Genomic DNA, 23,187 nt, shown 5'->3' with positions numbered 1-23,187 from the left:
TTATCACACATGTCCGCCAGTTAGATGGAGATTTAATTAAACTACTACTATAGTGCAAAGTATTTTTATAAATTGCGTGCACCTTTTCAAGTTTTTTCTTCCTGTCTTTTATACTCGTAATGTTTTACTTTTGGCAGAGTGTCAATGCATTAATTAAGAAGTAACAATTAAATATTAAGCCACCGCACTATAACGAAGAAAATCAGGCCAATTAATTCCCCATTTTGGTCCTTTTGTTTGGATAGAGTCACAAATCTGGTAGCTGTAACCATCACTTACAAATAAGCCTGTTGGGTTATGTTTCTTTCTATATGATAAACTTTGGACACTTTTGTCTTGTGAATTGTGATTAATTATTTTAGAAGAAAAATGAAGAAATTAAATTTGTGACGAGTGGTAGTGTTATATGGCTTGGCCTGGATTGAAGATTAGAAAGTTCTCCCTCAGAAATCAGAATGAATCCACATTAGAATAATAGTAATAAATTAAATTATTTCGTACATATCAAAACGTCCTATCCATGCTTTTTCATTTCAGTTTTGTTTCTCTCTGATACATAATAAAATAACAATATTTCAACTGTTGAAAAGCTAGGTCTCTTGTTATAAGGCCAAGCAGTCCCCACCAGAGTTTCATTAGAAAAGTGAGAGGGTTAAGAAGTTTCATTCGGATCGTGAGAGAGGTTAAGAAGTTTTCTAGAGTTGTTGTTTGATAGAGAAAGAGAGAAAATGGGAAGAGCTCCTTGTTGTGACAAGGCAAATGTGAAGAGAGGACCATGGTCACCAGAAGAAGACTCAAAGCTGAAGGATTACATAGAGAAGCATGGCACTGGAGGGAATTGGATTGCTCTTCCTCAGAAAGCTGGTAAGAAATATATTCACATGTCTTCGTCCTTCAACGTAAGAAGATACCATGTTATGAAAAATGCTAGAAATTTTAGACTTTAAACCTAGGCTTCCTTTCATATATATGCATGTATTCTTCTCTCTCTCTCTCTCTCTCTCTCTCTCTCTCTCTCTCTCTCTCTCTATGCTCTGACTCTGATATATGATTATAGGTCTAAAGAGATGTGGAAAAAGTTGCAGATTGAGATGGCTGAACTATCTAAGGCCTAACATTAAGCACGGGGAATTCTCCGATGAGGAAGACAGAATCATTTGCAGCCTTTATGCTAATATTGGAAGCAGGTACTAGTTATTGCTACCCATTTTTGTGCACTATATATGCATAGCTAGACCCACGAAACTGTACTTAACAAATCTAAAAATAATTATTCCCTTCCAGATCCAGAATATTGAGATATATTGGACATTCTTTTTTGCCTTGTTTCTACAATCACAAAAGGGGTAAGTAAAATAGGAAATAAAAAAACACACACAATTAGGGATTTGACAATTTGAGAAAACTCTGTAGTCATCTAGAATTTGTCTAGATTTGGGAAGCTGGTCTTCATCTTGGATGCCAAGTTTAGATCTAGCCACAACATGCACTCATAGATGTTGTTGGGTAAATGAAGGCATTGATTTATAAATCATTTTTTTTTCATGATGATATTGTAGGTGGTCAATTATAGCTGCTCAGTTGCCAGGCAGGACTGACAATGATATCAAGAACTATTGGAACACCAAACTTAAGAGGAAACTCATGGGGTTGCTTCCTTCATCTCATCAAAGAATAGCACCCTATCAACAATTCTCCTCTCAAAACCCTTCATCATTTCCTTCTCACTCATCGCTATCCTCTTCACAATATAGGGACTACTACTACAACTCCTCTCATCATTATTACATCCCAGCACCAACCTCATCTTTCACATGCCTTGAACCAATTTCTGCTCCTTCAAGTAATTACACAAACACAACAACAACCTCCAACTCTCTCTCTTTTTACCAACACCAAGAGCCCTTGGTCAGTGTTAGTCCCAGGCAGTATTACCCCATCACAGACAGTTCCATGCTTGTGTTTGGTAGTGAAACAAGTTGCAGCTCCTCTGATGGAAGCTGCAGTCAGGTTAGCCTTGGCAGAGAGATCAAACAAGAAGACATGGGGTTTCAGAATTTCATGTTTGGAGATCATCAGAACATGAACAAATTCATGAACATTAATCATGATGGAGGTGAAGAATATGTGAACCAATGGACACAGAGGCCAAACGGGTACATTTTTCAGACTCAACAAACAGCATTGGATTATGATCTTGAGGTCATTAAGAACCTAATTTGTAGCAACAGCAGTAGTAATAGTAATAATGGGTACTTGAGTGTTGATGAAAACAAGACGGAGGAGAAGGGTGTGTACTACAACTACTGCAACTGAACTGAGTGCAACTGATGAATGAACTGACTACTGCAAGTGATATCAGAGAGATATGATCAGTGAGAAGCATGGGATTGGGAAGATTCAGAAAAGACTTTGAGGTTGTGTGGAGTTCTGTGTTGTGTTCTTTAATGAAATGAGATAATTCTTATTTTGACAGTACATGGTAAAAGCTTCTTTATATTTTTGTGTATATCCCCTAGGAAGTGATGATTTGATGACGATGATGTTAGATTTTTTCTAAGTATTCTCTCGGTGCAAGTGCAATCCCCCAATCAGACATCAATGTTATCAACACCAGAAAACAAGGCTTTAATTTAAATTCAAAAAGAACTTTGTTCAAATATTATTTTGAATATTTTTAAAACATTAAATACTTAATTTTTATTTGAATTCGTATTGAAACTCTACGTTTACACATCTTATTAACAAAGCACTAAGTAAAAAAAATAAAAATAATAAGGTACCAATCCAGGGGATATTTGCATGCATTATTGATTACAAACTTCTTGAACTTGAAAGTAAATTAATTGATACTAGTATATGCTATTATTCCTATTCTGTTCTGTGTATTAGTTAAAGGTGAAAATTAATATTCGTTTTGGACTGACTCGAATGACTGAATGAGATTGTCCCTTTTGATAAGATTTTTGTTTTCTCTAATTTTGAGTTATGAATTTGCAAACCTCTTATTAAATTTCAACTGTTGTACTCGAACTTCTGTACCACTATCATTGATTTTGATACTAATGTGTGATTTGTCAGAAATACATATATATTTAGTTAAGCACCCAGATGAAGAATCTTTTGTATATATACTAGCTAGGTCGGAAGTCAAAATGGAAGCTTGTTTACAACAAACCTCCATTATCTTAAACTAATAAACAAAAAAGCAATCATGGCCTAAAAAGAAAGAGTATGATGGTGGCGAAATTTTGTTGTTTTGTGTGAAAGAGTTAGAATTCAAGCTGTGGAAGAATAACATAAATTATTAAACACAATCTCAGTCATATATTTTAATTTACAACATTTTTTAAATCATTTTAAGAAGGGAAAAACCATCTAACTTATCTTGAATCTTTTATATATAAGTTTGTGGGAAACATATGCTATTGTTGATAATTATAACGGATGAACAAACAAACACATATATATACGTGAATTAGTTGGAAAATATTGCGTGTAGATTTGCTTCTTTGTCATGTAGAATCATGATATACTGTTATAAGCAGCGTTTCAAAAAAAAAAATTAAAATACTGTAAGTTATTGAAATAATTTTTATCAAAATAATTAATTAAATTAAGTAGAAATTTTAAATTAAAAAAAATTAGAAATTAACTTAAAAGCAACAAAATTTAAAAATAAGTTAACTGAAAATTGACAATTAACTAAAAGCTAAGACGAGAAGTTAGTTTTAATTAATATATATTGAATTAAAAATATTTAATAAAAATAATTATTAATCTAGTCAATAAGTACAAAATAAAACAAAAATATAACAAGATATAGACTTTTAATAGAAGTAATTATTCAAAATAAATAAATAAAAGTTTCATCTATAAACATTAGAAAACGCCAAAATATATGCTAGAATAGGATGCTAAACAACTTTTCTACAGAGAAATTAGAAACAGTGTACTATATTCATATTAAATGCATAGATTCAAAGTTAACCTAATAAGAATAACAAATTTTTATCTCCAATAAAGAAAAAAGTCTTAAGATATATATGATCAACTTAAAAAATTACAGATACTTCATGTACCTGGTTTTAAAATTCCTTCGTTAGTTGAAATTTCTCTTTCTTTCTAAGATATATAGATACATTCTTCATATTTATTTGCTATCATTTAATATCTCTCATAAATTTCCAATTAGCATTAAAATAAAATATTTTTACTGGAAAATTGATTTACTTATATCTCATTTAAACGTATTTGATTTTAAAATTAATTGCAATCCTCCGGGCAGTCGTTAAATTATGGTACATTTCATAAACTCTAAACCTAAAATTTTAATTTCTTTTGACATGATATCAGAAAAATGCCTACTTTTCTAGTAAAATGTAAAGGTCAAAAGGTTTGGCTCTATATGAACACCCCGACGTTTTAAATGGATTTATTCAGAAGGTATTATTAGTTTGTCAACAAACAAGGAGGACTTGGCAACATGGCATGGTGGTAGTGTACACAGGATTGGAAAAATTGTATTGACGCATTATATATGTGGGCATGACATAAATTTCTACCCCACATTCATACCAGCCAATACAATATCAATATGTTCAATATACTTTTACAAACTTCATCTTTTGCATTATTATATGAACTAATAATCCTTTACTGTATTAAAAAAAAAAATAATCCTTCTCGGACGCCATAAGTTGTATACTAAGTACTACAAGGTGTATTTTTTAGAAAGTTTTCACTTTTCAGCAGGCAATATTTCTTCACAAAAACAAATTTTGCTTAAATGAAAGTCAGCTCAATAATTTTCTTTTAAAGAGCTAATAAATAAAAATAAGCTCAGCTAACAACATATATATATATATATATATATATATATATATATATATATATATATATATATATATATATATTTGAATAATGTTAATTTGAGGTAAAAGCACTACAAAAATCGTTATTATTCCATCTAACTCCTTAAATAAATTTGTCTAAATATTAACAAAAAAAAACTATTAGAGAAACACAATTATGTTTATTGATCATCTTCTAATTTAAAATTTCAAGTCTCGAATATAAAACCACTTTTACATCAAAATGAAATATAGGAACGAAAATCATCACTAATTTTCTATTGTTTTAATGTAGTTTATTTTTTATATATGAAAAAAAAATCTAACTCAGCAAGCTAGTTTGCCCTTTACCCTAGAAGATATAAAATTAGTTAGATGATTAAGAAGAAAAAAAGAAGAAGAAAAAGACCATCATAAATTTTAACTTACTAATAAAAACTAACAAATTAACAATTAATAATTACCCATAAAAAAATAAAAGTTTGCCCTCCACCCTAACTTGTTGCAAGCCTTTTTTTAGCTAGTTAAAATGGAGCGAGCCGAATGATGAGTTAGTCAGTTTAATAAAGCGTAGTCCCCTATTGGGCCAAACCAATCATTTTACCTAAGAATATCATCCTTCTATCAATAACAAGGTCTAGCCATATCATCTTTTAAAGATTGTTGAGTTGAGGACTCATAAGAGTTGAGCGAGCAATTAATGAGAGCAATAAATGTTAGAAATATTACACTTGATGCAAGAACAATTGCAGTACAACAACTACAGTTACCACCATCACCTCATCACGATTAGGATTACAATCAAGAGTTAGGAGTTTAGATTTTATTTATTTTATATTGTAGTTTTATTTTAATATTATAGTTACATTGTTATTTACATATATGATGGGTTTTTTATTTTGATTGTTACTCTTATTATTTACTTAAATGTAGTTTATTTTATTTATTTTAATATAATAGAATTTAATCTTAATTTTATTTATTTAAAGTTGAAACTAATAATTATTTAAAATATTGTTCAAATTAATTTGATTCACTTGATAATTAACAAAAAAAGTAACAATTATCAACGGATAGAGCCAATATAATTAGAATTTTGCCAAGAAATATATAAGTATTATTTTTACTTTCTTCTTTTCTTTCTAAACGGATTGACATCTTAAGAATCTATTCTATGTTAATTACAATTTTAGGCCATAACCATCCAGCTGTTGGAGTCTTCTGTTTCTGATTTTGACCATTGTCTGCGACCCATGGAATAGTCATCATCATGTGGTTATTCTAGTCATCTTTCATATTGCTCGTGGAAAACATTCACTTACATTGAATTGATTGACGATATAAATTGAAAATTAATAAAAAAGAAGTTTGAGCATAAAGTAAACCAAAGCATTAAGTATTTTGATTCTCATAAGTTGATTACGTTCACACGCAAAGGTGAAAAAAGCTAGCCACAACAATTTCACTTTCACAGTTCACTAATTATTAATCTTTTATTTATTAATTTCTTTTACTGTGAAAGTTTTATTGCCGACAGGTTAGACCACATTTCTAAGCTTGTGCAGATTTGCCCACATATTGCCTGCAGAAACTTCTTCGTCAGCTTAATTAAATATACCAATTTGCATAAAACAAATAGATTAATTATAAAAAAATGAAATATATTATATCAGGGTTAAGTTATCAATTAGACAGATATAAGACTTTGAAAAGAGGTACGGTATAGTTTTATGTTTTACATCTCTCGTATTTGAAAGTCTGTAACAACATTAAATTTCTTACATTTAAAAATATGCAAAAAAAAATTAAAATTTATATAAAAAAAACACTCCCTATAAATTAAAAAATATAAGATCTTTTTAATTAATGGCTTTGTAATACTGATTAAGAATTTATTAAATAACTTTTTTTATTAAAAAAAATGTTTAGGTGTTCATATTTAAAAATCACAGTGAAATGATTAATAAAAATTACTGTTAATTCCTTAATTAGTACTATATATTGATTAACATTGACGATTATATAATTAAGTGTATAAAAAGTATAAAAATGTATATAATGTACGTAGCTAGGTAATATTATTCGTTTAAGGTTGTCACTATTATGAACACTTAACGATTAACAAGTTCAGCATATTAAATAATTGAGGTTTTTTAGTATATTAATAGAGGTTTGATTTTTAGTAATGTTTATAGGAAAAAAATTGTTCAAAAAGACAAAATTTATTCCAATAAACTGTATCTAAAATATTAAAAACTATGAGCATTAAACTTTTGGTCAAGCTGCTGTTGGATTGACTTTGATTCTGCACAGCTGAGAGCAAAAGGTTCCTTTTGATTTTCAACTTGTCACCTCTCATAATCATTTTTCTCGGGACTGGCTGCACCTCACAAAACCTTGATCGACTCTTTTATTTTTCTGTTGTTGTTGGTATTGTTGAATGAAAACCTAGCTTGACTCCTTTGATTAACATGCAGAAGAAGACACATTCGATCTGCCCTGAGATTGCAAAAACTATAATTAATGCACAACCTGTAGCCTCTAGGTTTTAGGCAAACGTTAATATAATAGTATCTTGTTGTGGAGCTAACTCGAGTCAAGGACTAACTCGTAAGTAAAATTGATTAACAAGATATAATTAGAATTAAAAATATTTAATACTCACATGGTCACTTAAAAAAGTACGTAACTTTTATGTTTTAACCTTAATGTTTCATGACTTAATTTCATAGTCATGACTCGCTCTTCTAACTCTTTCTAATAAAAACTCTCACCTGATGCACTCTTTATGAGTGACTTCTTAATAAACTTTTCTCATGGTATAAAAATTACACTAACACAACATAATAAGAGAACTTATAAAATAAAGTAATTATATGTTAATACACTAAATAACTTAATAAAGTAAGATAATATAATTGTTGTATCCTATTTTAACCTCCAAATAACCCGTAAACATATTGTTCATTAAAAGTCGTGTAAACATTCCACTTTAAAAATTCCTTTTAAGAATGAGTTTGATCATGTGAAATAAAATAAAAGGAAAAAAAATTCTCTCGAATTAAAATAATATAATAAAGGTGTGAGATTTACATAAAATTTTGAAATTTTTTTCTTATTTTTTTATAATTTGAACACAAACAAATCAAGGGTAAATCTCCAATAAGTATTTTCAATCAATGGTCGACCTTTTTAATTTTTATTTTGAGCCTGATTCATTTTTATTTTTTTTTTCTTTTCTTTTGATATTTAATTTTTCAATCTAAGGTCGTGACTTTAATGTTATATTGTTGGTTATTGTTTCCTTCACTTCTCAAGTTCCTTCCAACATTCTTTCTAAAAATATTTTTTTTATCTTCCTGATTGATCATTCTGGAAGACAAAAAGGAAATACATTCCAAAATATAATTTTACATTTTAAATTGATTATTCTGAAAGGAAAAAAGAGAGTGCAGGAAGCAATTGAGAAGTGCAAGAAGCAATAGCCTATATTGTTATGGGTCTTGTTTTGGGCCTTTTTCTTCGTCTAGTTTCAGATTTAGGGATTTTCTTCTTACATCATACATAATTCTTTTACACCCAATATTTTTTAAAAATTCTAAAGTTACCCCTGTTACTTCTTCTTCGCTTGTTGGTTCTTTTTTTTCTTCATACATCATTCATTTTCATTTCCTTTTGGTTGAGCTCCTCCTTCTGTGTTGTGGCCGGTTTGGTTGAGGTGAACTGTCACAGTGGTTCGTTCGTAATTCATGGTTGTCGCTGTGTGTGTTGCAGTATAATGGCAAAAGAGGTTAGTTTTTTTCGCCTACAACTTCAACTTTGATCTGTGTGAATCCGTAATAAACCTATGGATTGACAATCTGTAATAAACATACAGATTGACAATTCGTAATAAACATACAAATTGTCAATTCGTATAACCTAAAAAACTTTTAAAAATTAAATAAATCTATTTTTAATGTTTTTTTTTATAAATTTAGTTATATTTTTTAATATATTTGTATGAATATTATTACATTAACTAGTTTATGCAAGTGTATAAAATATGAAAATTTAGATATAAATTTTCATATATATGCTTATCACTTTCAATATAATATATTAGTATATGCAGTAAAAAAAAAAATTGTGTGATAGTATATGTTAAAAAACATATTTATTGATATATCTACATAATTATCTAGTGTAGAAGATTTTAAAATAAATTTTAACATGGAAGTTTTTTAAAATAAATAGATTTATTTATGAATAATTAGAATTATGTTTGGTGTCATTAGTTTGTCATTGAATTTTTTTTAATGTTTTGTTAAAATGGACAAAGATTAGTGGATATATGAAAACATAATGTCTGAAGAAGTTAATATGAATAAAGACAGTAGAGAGGAACCTGGTGTGTTTGAAAATATTGATTGTTCTAATGTCTTCAATGCTTCTCAGGTATTGATATGATTTTGTATTTAGTTAAAGTAAATGAATGTTCCTTGAAGACTAAACATGTATTATCCTTTTTGTAGGTGTTTGCTACCCGTGATAATATTTTGCATTAGGCTCACTTTGTTGCGTATAATATTGGTTTTGTGGTTGTGATAATGAGGTCAGACACAAATACTAGAAAGAGAGGAAGGACCTCCTTTGTTTTAATTGGTTGTGAGAGGAGTGAAAAATATAAAGCATACAAGAAAGGTTTAGTACGAACGATGGCTGATAGTAAAAAATGTGGGTGTCCCTTTAAGTTGCAAGCGAAACCAATCTTGGGAGGTGAAAGGTGGATGGTGACGTTAATATGTGAGACTCATAATCATGCATTGGTTAAGTCATTCATTGGACATGCATATGTTGGTCAATTGACTGAGATGAGAAGATTATTATTGGTGATATGACAAAGTCAATGATCAAACCAAAGAATATTCTTCTCACTTTGAAGGAGCACAATGTCAACAGTTTTACAACAATGAAACAAGTATACAATGCAAGATATGCATATCGTTCTTCTACAAGAGATAGTAATAGTGAAATGCAACAACTAATGAAACTTCTTAAACACGATCAGTATATTCATTGGTATAGACTGAAGGATGAAGATGTTGTATGTGATACATTTTGAACTCATCGAGATGCAGTGAAATTAAGCAATGCTTGTAATTTGGTATTTCTCATAAATAGTATCTACAAAACAAATAAATACAAACTGCCTTTACTTGACATTATGGGTATGACACCTACTGAGATGACATTTTCAACTGCATTTGCCTATTTGGATGGAGAACGTATAAATAATGTTGTTTGGACTCTAGAACAGTTTCAAGGTATTTTCTGAGACATGATGTAATCCCTCAAGTTATTGTTACAGACAAAGATTCAACATTAATGAATTTAGTGAAAATTGTTTTCCTTGAGGAAACTAACTTCTTGTGTCGATTTCATATTGATAAAAATGTGAAGGCAAAATGTAAAACTCTTGTGGGTTAAAATAGTGCATGAGATTATGTCATGGAAGCATGACATAGTTTGGTGGATTGTCCTTCTGAGCTAGAGTTCGATAACTGGCTTATGAAGTTTGAAATTGTTTGCTCACCATGACCAATATTTGTTGATTATGTCAAACAAACATGATTGATTCCCAATAAGCAAAAATTTGTTAAAGCTTGGGAATAAGGTGATGCATCTAGGAAGCATAACAACTAACAGGTATGAAAATTATAAATGTATATTGGTTTTAATAACAACACATCAATGGATAAAAATATTTGTTTGTGTTTTTGAAATGTAGGGTTGAGTTTGCGCATTGGCCCTTAAAGAGGCTACTGCAGAATAGCCTTGAAGACCTATGTAGTGTTTGGAAAGTCATGAACAACATGATTACTCTGCAACACACTGAAATTGAGGCATCTTTTGGGACAAGCACACATGTGGTCGAACATATTTTTAAAGTCACCTTATACAAGAGACTAATTGGCATGGTATCAAAGTATACGTTAAACCAAATTGTTGTTAAGTATGTGCGAGTGAATCATGTTGGCATTAACAGTTCTCGTTATGCATGTATAATGAGAATTACTCATGGTCTTCCATGTGTATATGAGCTAGCTAGATATGTTCTTGGTAGCATACCACTTGACACAATCCATATGTTTTGGTGGAGGCTAAGTTTTTCAGACCAAGGTTTATCTGAGTTCGAAGTTTGCATAATTGAAGAGATGGAAGTCATATCCAAGTGGTTTGAATAGCTTGATGTATGTGGAAAAGTGACTTTAAAGAGTAAACTTCGAGAAATTGTCTACCCTAATCTAAATTCTATGTGTGCTCCTCCTAAAAAGGTAAATGAAAAAGGTGCTCAAAAGAAACATATGACCAAACAACAAAGATCAACGAAGTGTGATCTGTCATACTAAGAGTATGTGGATGCATTACATTCGATGCAAAATAGCAATTCCACACTAAAATATTCTGCATCATCATCTGAACAAACAAAACCGAAGAGGAAGATGCCAATGTTGGATCAATTTCATCCATGTATTTATGATTTCATTAAAAACATTGTCGATGTCAAAACTGATGCTAATTGTGGATATTGTGTAATTGTTGCCTTATTAGGTATAGGCAAAGATTCATGGTCTTTGGTTCGTAATCATTTGCTGAAAGAATTTGCACAATGGTCTGATGAGTATATACACTTGCTTGGTGGCATAGACGAATAAAAGGAGTTAAAGCAATTGCTACTTGTTGATGGATTATCCATGGTATATAAGTTTTTTGTTACATATTCATGGATAAATATTTTTTTTAATAATACTGATTGAAATTATTACATGTAGGTAACCATGGATGAATATTACCAATATGGGTTATGTGATTGCATCAAGGTATAACGTCATCCTTGTTTCTTTTTCTCTCCAACAAAGCATGACGTTTTTCTCTCTTAAAAGTCAACCACCAAGGATAGTTTTGTTCATCGCATTACATGTATTGGTCATGTGTATGACAATCATTTTGTTTAGGTATAACAATGACCATCCTATTTGTTAAAATTTTTATTATAACATGTGTTATGAAGATTTGAATGTGTATTTATCTTTCTAACAAGTATTTCTAAGAGATGGTTGTTCATTGCTGCCAACAGCTTTGTTATGGTCAACACATAGTCATTATCAAGCAAAACAGTGGCCTACTCCTTATATTAGTCTGCACTAGTATACTAATTACATGAGGTTGACCACACAATATCTTGATTTAGGAGAAGATTAAACCTTTTGTTTTTGTTTGGACAATGTTTGTAACTTACATAGTTGTGACAACATGGATAATGCATGTAATGTGGTAATTAATGTGTCTTTGAATGGACGTTCATATAATTAATTTTGAAGTATCATTGAGTTGTTGAAATATTCATATTAAAAAAAAAAGGAAGGTTTACCAAAGATAAAAGAAAGAGTAAGTGCTCTAAGTTTTCAAGCAAAAACTAATACAATTTTATCACTTACCAAGTATGGTACGTGTACCAATTTTTTTTAATAAAAAAGTATGATAAAGAAATAGACTTATAGACAAAGCAAAAGCAAATAACAATGTATTTGTATTTTTCTAGTATGATTAAGGATTCATAGATACAGGACATTAAACAACTTTTAATTTATAAGTTAATATTTTAATTACTTATTTTAGGGTTTAGGGTTTATGGTTTAGGGGTTTAGGGTTTAACATAATCTATTTAGCCGAAGAACATAATATTGAAATACTACATAAATGAAAATGAAAACCATAGTGATGATATACATAGTCAATCCAATAAAAAAAAAAGATTAAACAATGTCCAGAAAATAATAAAATGAACTCAAATTCTCTGAATGCATGATGGTCGCCATAAGGTATCCAACACATAACATCTGGAGTCAACCTATCCAAGCGCTTACGATAGGTCGTCATTGGTAATGCCTTTCCACCCTTCTAGTGACAAACACGTGATTTCCTCTCATGGTAATTCTAATCATAAATAATAGACACAATTGTAGGGAACTGTTTGTAGATCCAAGACTGCACACAAATAAAAATTCTAATCAATAGTACATAAAAAGTTTAAAACATATAACAATGATAAAAATCATTATAATTACCTATAACAGAGTGATATATCCTGCAATATGTTTTATCATATGCTTGAACGCAACATTCAGATTGTCATACATATGGACTAGTGCAGCCACTCCCCATGAATAGCCTTCAAATTGGCTGAGGTCACGCAATGCGTCCAAGAATACCACATTGATGTGTATGACACTCTTGTTAGCAAAGAGTGTGTAACCTACTAGATGCAATAAATATACTAGGGTTCACTGTCTTGTGTCACATTTGCTACGATAAACGTCTCGCAGCCAGGCTAGGCGAACATATGCCCCTCTACATTGCTCAATCTCATCTTTTTCTTTTTGTCTACTGACTTCAAGCAACTCAACTAACAAGTCAATAACTTCCTCTACATCAATACCATAAAAGGTATGGAAGGCACTTGTAATGGGAAGATATAATAAGGATGTCACATCATCGAGGGTTATAGTCAGCTCTCCTATCGGTAGATGGAAACTACTAATTTCCTTGTGCCACCTCTCAACAAAAGTAGATAAAAGTCCCTTGTCACCATTCTCCAACGAACATGTAATCAGATAACTTAATCCTGTAGTAGCCATTATTCCTTCAATCTCAGGTGCAAACCTTCCAAATTTCTTTACCTTCCTCCCATAAAAGGTCAAATTCAACTCAATACATTTATGCAAATAATTAAAATTAATTAGGTAAATTAAAATGATAAATAGTTGTTCAAATATGATATAATTAAACAAATAATTATCTCTCGTGCCCAAACTTGGCTATTACATGATCAACATATGACGTCAACATTGATGTATCATGGGATCCGCCTAGAAAACCCTTTGTATCAGCACCTACATGATTCGTAACTGGCTCCCGAGGCTCCTCATGAACCTCGTCAGCAGCATGATCCACATGCTCAACATCCACAACAACAGTTGTAGCTACCCATTGTCTACGTGCCGATGTTCTCGGCCTTCAACGCTGATGGGCTTCTTCCTTATCACCAGCAACATGTCTTCCTAAGGCTCTTCCTAAAACTCTACCTAAAATCCGACACAATCCTCTGATTCTAACTATAATCTACAAATTTGCACATTGATATCAATTAATGTGATCGTTCAATAATAGTTGAGTTTCATATTTCATAACAATTTTTTTTTCACTATTACTCAAAAACTAACTAACAAATTCACAAATAAATCTTCTAAAATCCTACTATATTATTAAATGTAGTATATTTTAACAAACGTAATTACAAAAATTTCAATTAACATTAAATGATCAATCTAGCAAACTAAAATATATCATCAAAATCAAACTACAATTTTATTTTAAAAATGTTATAAAATACTATTTAATAATTCATAAATAAATTTTTTAATTATTTTATGAATAATTATTTTAATAATTTTATATATTTATAAATCAATTTATTACACAAATATATCAATAAAAAAAATTTCATATACAATATTACCTTTTTTAACTAAAATTTAAAATATATACATTATAAAAATTTGGAATTTTTGTTATTTAAATATTTTATAAATAAATATTTTAAATATATAAAAGTATTAAAATTGTTATTTATAAAATAATTAAACAACAAAAAAAATTATACATTGATTTTTAAATAAACAAAATTATTAAATAAAAAAACTATTTGATATAAACAAAAATAGTTAATTAAATAAAAAATATTTAAAATTAACAACAATAGTTATTTATAAAATAATTAAATAACAAAAAAATTTAAACGTTGACTTTTAAATAAATAAATTTATTAAATAAAAAAATTATTTAAAATTAACAAAAATACAGATTGGTAATCCGTATGATTTAACGCAATAAAAAACAAAGATGTATGGACAGGGATACTCATGGTGAGGACACACGATAGAATGGAAGAATGTAGGTTGATTACGATGGGTGGAGGGATGAACTTGCGGCACAGCAGGGAGGGGAAGGAGACGTTAATGGTGTTTGGTGTCGTAGCGCAATAGAGAGGAGAAGAAGGTGCCAATGGCGTGAGTGATTGGTGAGGGGAGGGATGGTTTAATTGATTTTTAATTGGAGGGTAATTTGATCTTTTCACTACATTTGCTGGGAGTAGAAGAAGTTATGTTGGGTGCAGGAAGAATAACCCTTAGATCTATTTATATATAGTATCGATAAGTTACTTGTGGGCTTCAGACTAAAGGTCTTCTTAACTTTCTTCAAATTTAGGCCTATGAAATTGTCTTTCACAGATTCTATAGCCCATTGATCTCTAAACCTACGGTTGAATAAATGTCAATTCTCGTTCTAAAAATTTATTGCATTTAAAAAATCACGAATGTTAGTGTAATTGTAAATGATGACTTTGCAAGTACACAAATATATGAAGCCACAAATTCGGATCTGATTTTCCTTTTTATGCTTGGTCTTGTACATCACATTTCCTTGGAAGAAAAGCTAACTTATTTTTCTTTTTCCTACAAAAGTATTTACACTTATCCTTATCTTTTTATTTTACTATTACAAGTCTTACCCAAGTCAAATAATAATAAAAAAACTCACACACTAATTAGCTACTTCATAACCATTGTAATGTCTAAGCCTCTCTCATTTTTTTTTTCATTTCCTACTTGTTTCCTAAGTTTTTGGAAGAAAAACTCATAGCAAAGGTCAAAGTGGTTCATTTTTTATTTTTCCATTTCTTCTTCACTTTTCCTTCCTTCTTTATTTTTTTCATTTTTTCTTTCATTTCTTCGTTTCAATTTATTCTCACTTTGTAATCTTGGTGGGTTCAAAATTTATTTTTGGTGGTGGAAAATGGTAAAGGTGTAAGCTTGGAAGAAAAAGTTCTCAAAAACCTCATTGTTTGTGGTTGTGCTAAAGATTGGTAAGGAAATCTATTTTTTTTCTTGTGTTTATGTCATGTTCTATATTGGGATTGAATGATAATGATTGTGTAAATTAGAGTTTTGCTGAAAAGTTGTGATTTTGGTGAGTTTTGAGTTGATACAAAAGCTTGTTGATAACTAGTGATGCTACTTGAGCATTTTCATACTGAACATGTGTTGAAGAAATATGCATAACTTGAGTTCTAGTTATCTTTTTTTGTTGATTTTTGTCTCATTGGAAAGTTGACTCAAAACAATATTGAAAGGACTCAATATTCATGTTAAAACACTGAGAAATGAGTGATTTATACTCTGTGCAAGTTGGTCCTGTTGCTGGAAAAATGTTGACTGAGTTATGTTGCATGATTTGCATTTTGGAACGAGTTTGATTATATTTAAAAACTACACATCTTAAGATTTCTTTAAATATAAAATATGATTATTTTCAATAAGTTTTAAATTGTATATAATTTTTATATGCTTGATGTGAAATGATTTTAGCTTGCATTGACTTCTCAAACTATTTATAAAAGAAAAATGGTTTAAAATAGTGTATCTTATGTTTTTGAGTGATTCCAAAGAATTTAAAACCTAGACTCATTTATCTTTAGTGTGATATAAAATTAGTTGCATAAATATTTCAAAGAATTAGAATTATACACTAATCTTGTTGGTTGTTTTGTTTGTCAATATTGTGAAACAATCTAACTTTTGTTTGTCAATATTGTGAAACTATCTAATTTTTGTAGATTTTTGTTTGATAAGTAAATTTTTCTATTCTGAAAATAGGCTTAATTATATTTCCATCAAGGTATAGCAGGATCTAAATGAAAATTATTTAAGGTATAAAATGTTAATACCTTTCAGCTGTTATTGCAAAGTAAATTTCAAAATGAATTTGCATAGTTCTATAAATAGAATTGAGTATTTTGATGTAAATGATTTTCAAACTTGATTTATATATGTATGTGAGTAAATTGAAATGTGTTCTTGCTGAATATAATAGATATCATAATAAACTTAACATAACTATAAGTCCTTATGAATAAAATACATCATTGACTTAATAATTGTGTAAATTGTATGAAAGTTATGATGTTGTTGATGGGTTATGAATTTGATGAGTATATGATGATGTTATTATCTTATAAATAAGAAGAAGTGAAAATTGAAACTTTAAGATTTTAAGATATTGAAGAGACGTGGGGTTTCCCTATAGTCTTGTTGAGAGGACCTTGTCCTATGAAAGGACTTGTCACCCTCTGAAAATTCATTTAGGGATTTCGTAGAGTTCCAGTGAGAGGATCTTGTACAATGAAAGGACATGTCGCTCTCCAAAATTCTTGTCGGTGTTTCGTAGAGTCCTATTGAGTAGACCTTGTCTGGTCAAAGGACATGCTGCCCTTCAGAACAACCATTTTTCTGGATGCTTCGTAGAGTCCTGATGAGTGGAGCTAGTTTTGTGAAAGAACATGTCGTTCTCCGATGGTACCATTGATTTGGCATATCCACAAAGTCCTCCTGAGAGGACATGTTTTTCTTTGGATAAAACTGTACAATATTGCCTATTGACCCTATGAAAGGGTAAGCTTTGTTTTATGTCCTTATAAAAAGTTATAATGAAAGATGTAATAATTTATAAGTTCCTCTGAGAGAGAAAGAGTTAAAATCTTTAACCACCATAAACAATAATGATTTAAGTTGGTGTGAGAGGGAAAAATTAAAAGGTGTTAAATAATTATTGAATTTCAAAACTAAGCTTGTATTTGTTGTTTGACTTGTAAAAATATGTTTTCTTATTTCTTTAATATGAGAATTTCTTAAATTAATATGTTGCATGAATTTTTCTTATATATATATATGTTTTATCTATTGGTTAGCTTATCCTTGCATTGTTTGTATGTGTGTGTGACTACAATGATTGTGGCGTTCACATGAGCAGATGGCGGGAACTTTTCTCTGTGGAGCTACGCCCTACCATCCAAGGCCCTAAGCAAGGATGGATGTTTCTTCTTGATGTGTCGGCTTTTGTTATGACGAGTTACTTTTGATACGTTATGTTCCCGATGGTACTGTTGTGATGACCCATCCCCTTGAATTATCGTGACATTCGAGGAAATGATGCGTACTCTTGGACATACCCCCATATGTGATTCCACATAGGACTAGTGATGCTCGTGATTATGGGGGTTTGTTTCTTCGATGTGGACGTGGTCGTGGCTTTGGTCGTGAATGTGGCGGGTTTGGTGGCCCTGTTGGCAATGGAGGGCCATCTTTTCCTCCTCATTGCCCTTAATGGGCAATGACTCTATGTACTTTTTTTTTGTTAGCGGGCCAGTGTTAGGTAGTGAGTCTTTGTATTCCATTTTCCTTTTATTGTATTATATACAATAGATGGTACACTAATGATTGTATCCCTCTTTGAGATACTCTTTACTTCATGACATGTATATATCTAGATAGGCATGAGGTAGATGTCATCTCGTCTAGTACTCTTAGGATATGGATGTCTGTTGTGTAAAATAGGTTTATGCATGTTTAGTTATTCATATCTTTGCGTTGCCATTAATCAATGTGACAAAAAAAATTAACTCACAATTTATTAATTAAATTAATTAAGAGTTTAATTGGAACTAAAATGAAGTAATAACTTTAGTAACATATCGGGGTGTCACATAACCAAATTGTTTTGTAAGCTATCAAACCGATCACAAATAAAAAATCGCAAAAACAAAAAAATTGTATACTTCTTGCAGTTTGATAGGATTTTTGGATCTTATTATAAAAAATCGAACCAAACTGAACAAGCTGCATATATATTATAACTATATTATTTTTATTCTAATAATTAATAATGAGTATTAAAGAATTTATTACTTTTCTTTTGCTTTATATTCAAGATGTATATTTTACTTTCATATGTTAAAAAATGATGTAATAATATTTTTTAAAAATAATATTAAATATAAAGTGATACACAAATTACTATTGTGTTACGAAAAGAGTTGATAATATCATTTTATATGAATGCTAAATAAAAGTGAAAATAATAATTTTCGACTAAAAATGAAAACAAAATTTTTAAAAATAAAATTCATTTTAAAAATAATATAACATAATAATTATATAAGTTTAGTTGATAGATTTTAAATTATAATAATAAATTAAAAAAATGAAAAACTAATCAAGTCGAATTGAATCAAATCACAAAATATTGATTTAATTCAGATTTAGTATTATGTGGAAACTAAACCGTATTTCTATTTTATATTTAATTTGGATAACTTTTTTATCTAAAAATTAAATCAAATTGTATCACAAATGCCTTTATTAGTTAGAAATTCTTCTTTGATGTAAAATTTTAGGATAAGTCTTCTTTGACATGACTTAAAGTAAAAAATACTATAAACGGTAAGAATATTATGTTTTAATAATGTGGTTAATGAATATTTAAATTTATGTATTTGTTATTATGCATTTATTTATTACATTCATAAATGTTAATTTTTTAAAATAAAAATAGTACTATTAGATTAGAATCATAGACAGAATAAAATATAAGCCTTTTCAAAGTAGAGACAGTTCTCACGTTGACATCCACGCTTTTCGTTAATACACACTACAATTAAAAAAAAGTTAGTCATAGTAGTAGCTTGTGTAGTTTTGTTCTTATCGATCTGAACAGGATTGATAACATAGTTGAAAAAATAAATAAAAACCAAAAATGAGTTAAACAGTACTCATTTAGTCCTAAAATAATTATGGTGAATAAGTTTTTTATGAATAATTTTTTTTACCCAAGTTAAGAAAAAATAATAATTTTATAAGAAAAAAATAATAAATCAATAAAAATAATAATTAATATTATATTAAAAAAATCAAAATAATAATTATTTTAAGATAATTTTTTTCTCTTCTTACTAGGAAGAATTAGGAACTACTACTCCTATGTTCACCACCTCGAAGAAGAAAATAAAATCATGACTTTCTGCGCTGCATCGATGTTGTGTCCCCGTGACAAGTTGATTGTTAGAATAAAAACATTAAGCATATAAAGCGAGTTATCGTTATCTGTTATCACTTTTCTCTTTTTTCCGATTCCGATTCCGATTCCAATGCAGAGATCTGGTTATGGATCCGACGGAATATACAGTTCTCTCAGACCCAAAGCTCTCACTCGTTTCTCATCTTTTCAGCAAACTCTTCAGAAACACTTTCATTCGCGGAGCTCAAGTTGTTAACAGTTAAAGTCGCTCACGGCCTTCTTCGTCTCGGAATGACGAAAAACGACGTCGTTCTCTTCCTCGCCCCCAACGACTCCAAACCCTAACTCGTTATCACCGTCGACGAATTGTGGGACAAACTTGAACAATTCCCACGCATTTGGAGGGAGAGGTTGTCATAGCCCTTCATTGAATGAAAATTTCAGAAGCCAGCGTAATAATGGTTTCTCATTTTATTGCATTTGGAGCTTTGACCATTAGCAGTGGAACTTATTTCCAAGGCTGGATAGGTTATGTACATATGTTTTAATATTGTGCTTGAATCTGCCTGTTCTGCTTTTATACAATTATACATTTCCCTGGCTCTTTCTTGTCTATAAAACACTGATTAGTTTAAGTTTAGCGGCGCTTGATATTGTCTTGTAGGGATAAATTCGGAAGCAGCACAGACTAGAACAAAATTGGTTCTGTCGTGACCTTAAACATGTTAGTTGTATATGATAAAAGTAAAAAGGACATGGTCTGGATTCTAAAATGTACACTCTAGTTTGTTGAAAACAGACTACTATCTTGTTATAGTGTTCTTGTTAGGCTGCTTTATGTATAGCAGAAATGGGTTTGCAGTTATTAGTATAAAGGTTTTCAGGTATGAAATCCAACTGTCATTTCAAGGGTGAATGCACAATTTGTCTGGCATGTCGTAATGCATGCATGGGCACATGTCTGAAATCTCAATGAAATTCCCCGTTTAGAAAGATAATCTGTTACTTTGGTAGTTTGGTGCATTAATATATCATAAACCCCAAATTGTATTAGAAAGTCAAGTTTGGTAACTTCGGTGCATAATGCTTTTGCTGCTCTGCATTGTGTAATTATTTGTGTTTATAACCTTCTGGTTATTCTTGGTGATGAACATTTTTGGCGAAGGGTTTTCACCGTACTGGATTATTTGCTATTTCCCTCATTGTTCCAACTAGGTTGCGCCAGCAGAACTTGAAGGGCTTCTGGTTTCTCGCTCTGAAATACTTGATGCTGTTGTCATTCCGTAAGTTTCACATACATGATCATCATTATTTAATTATGTGTACAAAAGAAATACTTATACAACTCATGTTATTAGTATTTGGAATTCATAGTTGAATTCAATTCTGTAGATATCCTGATGCTGAAGTTGGCGAGGTTCCAGTTGCCTATGTCTTTCGTTCACCCAATAGTTCACTAACAGAGGAAGGCGATCAAAAATTTGCTAAGCAGGTAAGAGAAAAATAAACAACGAGCTTGGTTTGTGGCTTGCATTCATGAAATTATAAGATCTTTGATCTTTGCTAAGACACAGAACAAACTAAATGGGTTTCTAAAAATAAAGTTCACAGATTAAAAATAAAATGCATGTTTTCACTGCAGGTCATTTATCACATTTAAACGACTTTTTGTGTTGTTCAGTTGACACTCATTTTTTGTATTTGTTTGCAGGTAGCGCCTTTCAAAAGATTACTAAGAGTGACATTCATCAATGCTGTTCCTAAGACAGCATCGGGAAAATTCTTCAAAGGGAGCTTATTGAGAAAGTAAGATCCAAAATATGATGATATCAGGATGTATTTTTTTTTTTTCAAAACCATTTGGGGGTTTAATAAATTCTGAAGTAGAATGCAAGTCCAGAGCAAATCTGAAAAGGTATGCTGGTTGCCATAGTGGATCAAATTTGTATCCGGCTGGAAACAAATGCTCACTGAAAATACTTGTATTTTGGGAAAAATACAAGTCTTACATCGGCTAAAAATAAAGACAAGTTAGAATATATAAGTGAGAGACAATCCTTACCTATAAAGCTAGCTTTTAAAGTTGAATTAAACTTACTCTCACATTTTAAGAGCTATACTAGCCAATACTTGCTTGACTAAGGAATACTCAATTTTACTCCTATGTCTTGACTTCTCACAGGAAGTCAAAGGTCCTAATAAGAGACTCTAGTACTCTTTAATGGTCTTTTATTGGTTGATATTTGTGCCAAATTAGCTGGAAAATAATTGCAAAGATGTAGAAATCTGCAGAAGTAACCATTTCATCAAATAAAGAAGGATATGCAATAATTTAACAATGCACACTTCAGTGCTGTGCTGACATTGGTTCAGATTTGAAGCATCATATCCGGCCTTATATAAAGTTTAGTTACACCGCCTTCTCTATATGGTGGTTTGATTTGTCTAAGACTTTACTACCCTCCAGATTTTCTAGATTGTGCATTTTCTTTCTGCTATGCTGCGCTAAGTAGTAGCTATTATAGTTGCTAGCTTCTAGGCGTACTTTTAGGAAGTTTTCTACGAATTGTGCAGAATTCTAGACAGGAGATATATATGGAAGCATGTTACTGGGGTGGTCAGTGTAATTTCAACCATACCCTAAAGAAGCTTTATATCCAACTGAAGCTATGTGCACACGACTTGTTCATATCCAACTGAGAAGCTTTACTGCAGTTACTTTAAATAAATGCATGAGTGTTCTTAGATCGTCAAGCCAAAAGAATTAGGCAATATAGTCTTGTTTCATGCTTAAGCCTGTTCAAATTAATACATGTAAATTGGATTCTCATATCATATCAGTCTGAATTATCACTGACGGGCACTAGGACATAATTAATATGCTCCGATCCCTCACTAGTTTATCTCTTTTTGTCGATCTTTTAGGGAGCGGGAATTGGGTGGGAGTAAATGGGGTTGAGAAGAAGACAAAAGAATTAATAGATTCCAAATAATTAAGATGAGATAGAACTTGATCAGATGTGTATTCAAGAAATTTATTTAATTTAAATCATCAGCTGAAAAGCAACTGAGGGTTCCATCATTTTTCTTCTTTCCTGAATATATACAAGGGAGTACTGGTACCACTCTTTTCATAAAGTATAGCAAATTAAACAAGTGGTTATAAGAATTAATTAACTTTTGTCCTTTTCATAACTATATAATACGCTTAGATCCATGGGAAGGAAAACAATCAGGAAAAAAAAAAGAAGAATAGGATGAAGTTATAAGACTAGCTCCATGACTTTCTGCAGATGAATTTCAGAGAATCATTCGGCTTTTTTTTTATATCAAATTGGAGCAATTTTTTTTATTTGGGGTCAATTTTAAATAATTATAA

The 23,187-nt window shown here is 30.4% G+C and overlaps 1 protein-coding gene and 1 long non-coding RNA gene across 2 annotated transcripts; both read left to right on the top strand.

Annotated features, from left to right (window-relative positions):
- The first annotated feature begins 582 nt into the window (after positions 1-582).
- Positions 583-2,646, top strand: LOC114379150 (transcription factor RAX2-like). Its single transcript, XM_028337748.1, has 3 exons — positions 583-864; positions 1,058-1,187; positions 1,560-2,646. Exons 1-3 carry the CDS (start codon positions 729-731, stop codon positions 2,314-2,316), a joined length of 1,023 nt encoding a protein of 340 aa, XP_028193549.1. The 5' UTR covers positions 583-728; the 3' UTR covers positions 2,317-2,646.
- Positions 2,647-19,767: 17,121 nt separating this feature from the next.
- LOC114378495 lies at positions 19,768-22,143 on the top strand. The gene is made up of 3 exons (XR_003659344.1): positions 19,768-21,091; positions 21,201-21,300; positions 21,520-22,143. It is a non-coding gene; the product is annotated as an uncharacterized LOC114378495 (long non-coding RNA).
- Positions 22,144-23,187: the final 1,044 nt, after the last annotated feature.

This window comes from Glycine soja, chromosome 12 (assembly GCF_004193775.1).
Source record: "Glycine soja cultivar W05 chromosome 12, ASM419377v2, whole genome shotgun sequence".
Lineage (NCBI taxonomy): Eukaryota > Viridiplantae > Streptophyta > Magnoliopsida > Fabales > Fabaceae > Glycine > Glycine soja.
Note: the sequence above shows the minus strand (reverse complement) of the source record. Positions and strands in the feature narration are given on the sequence as shown.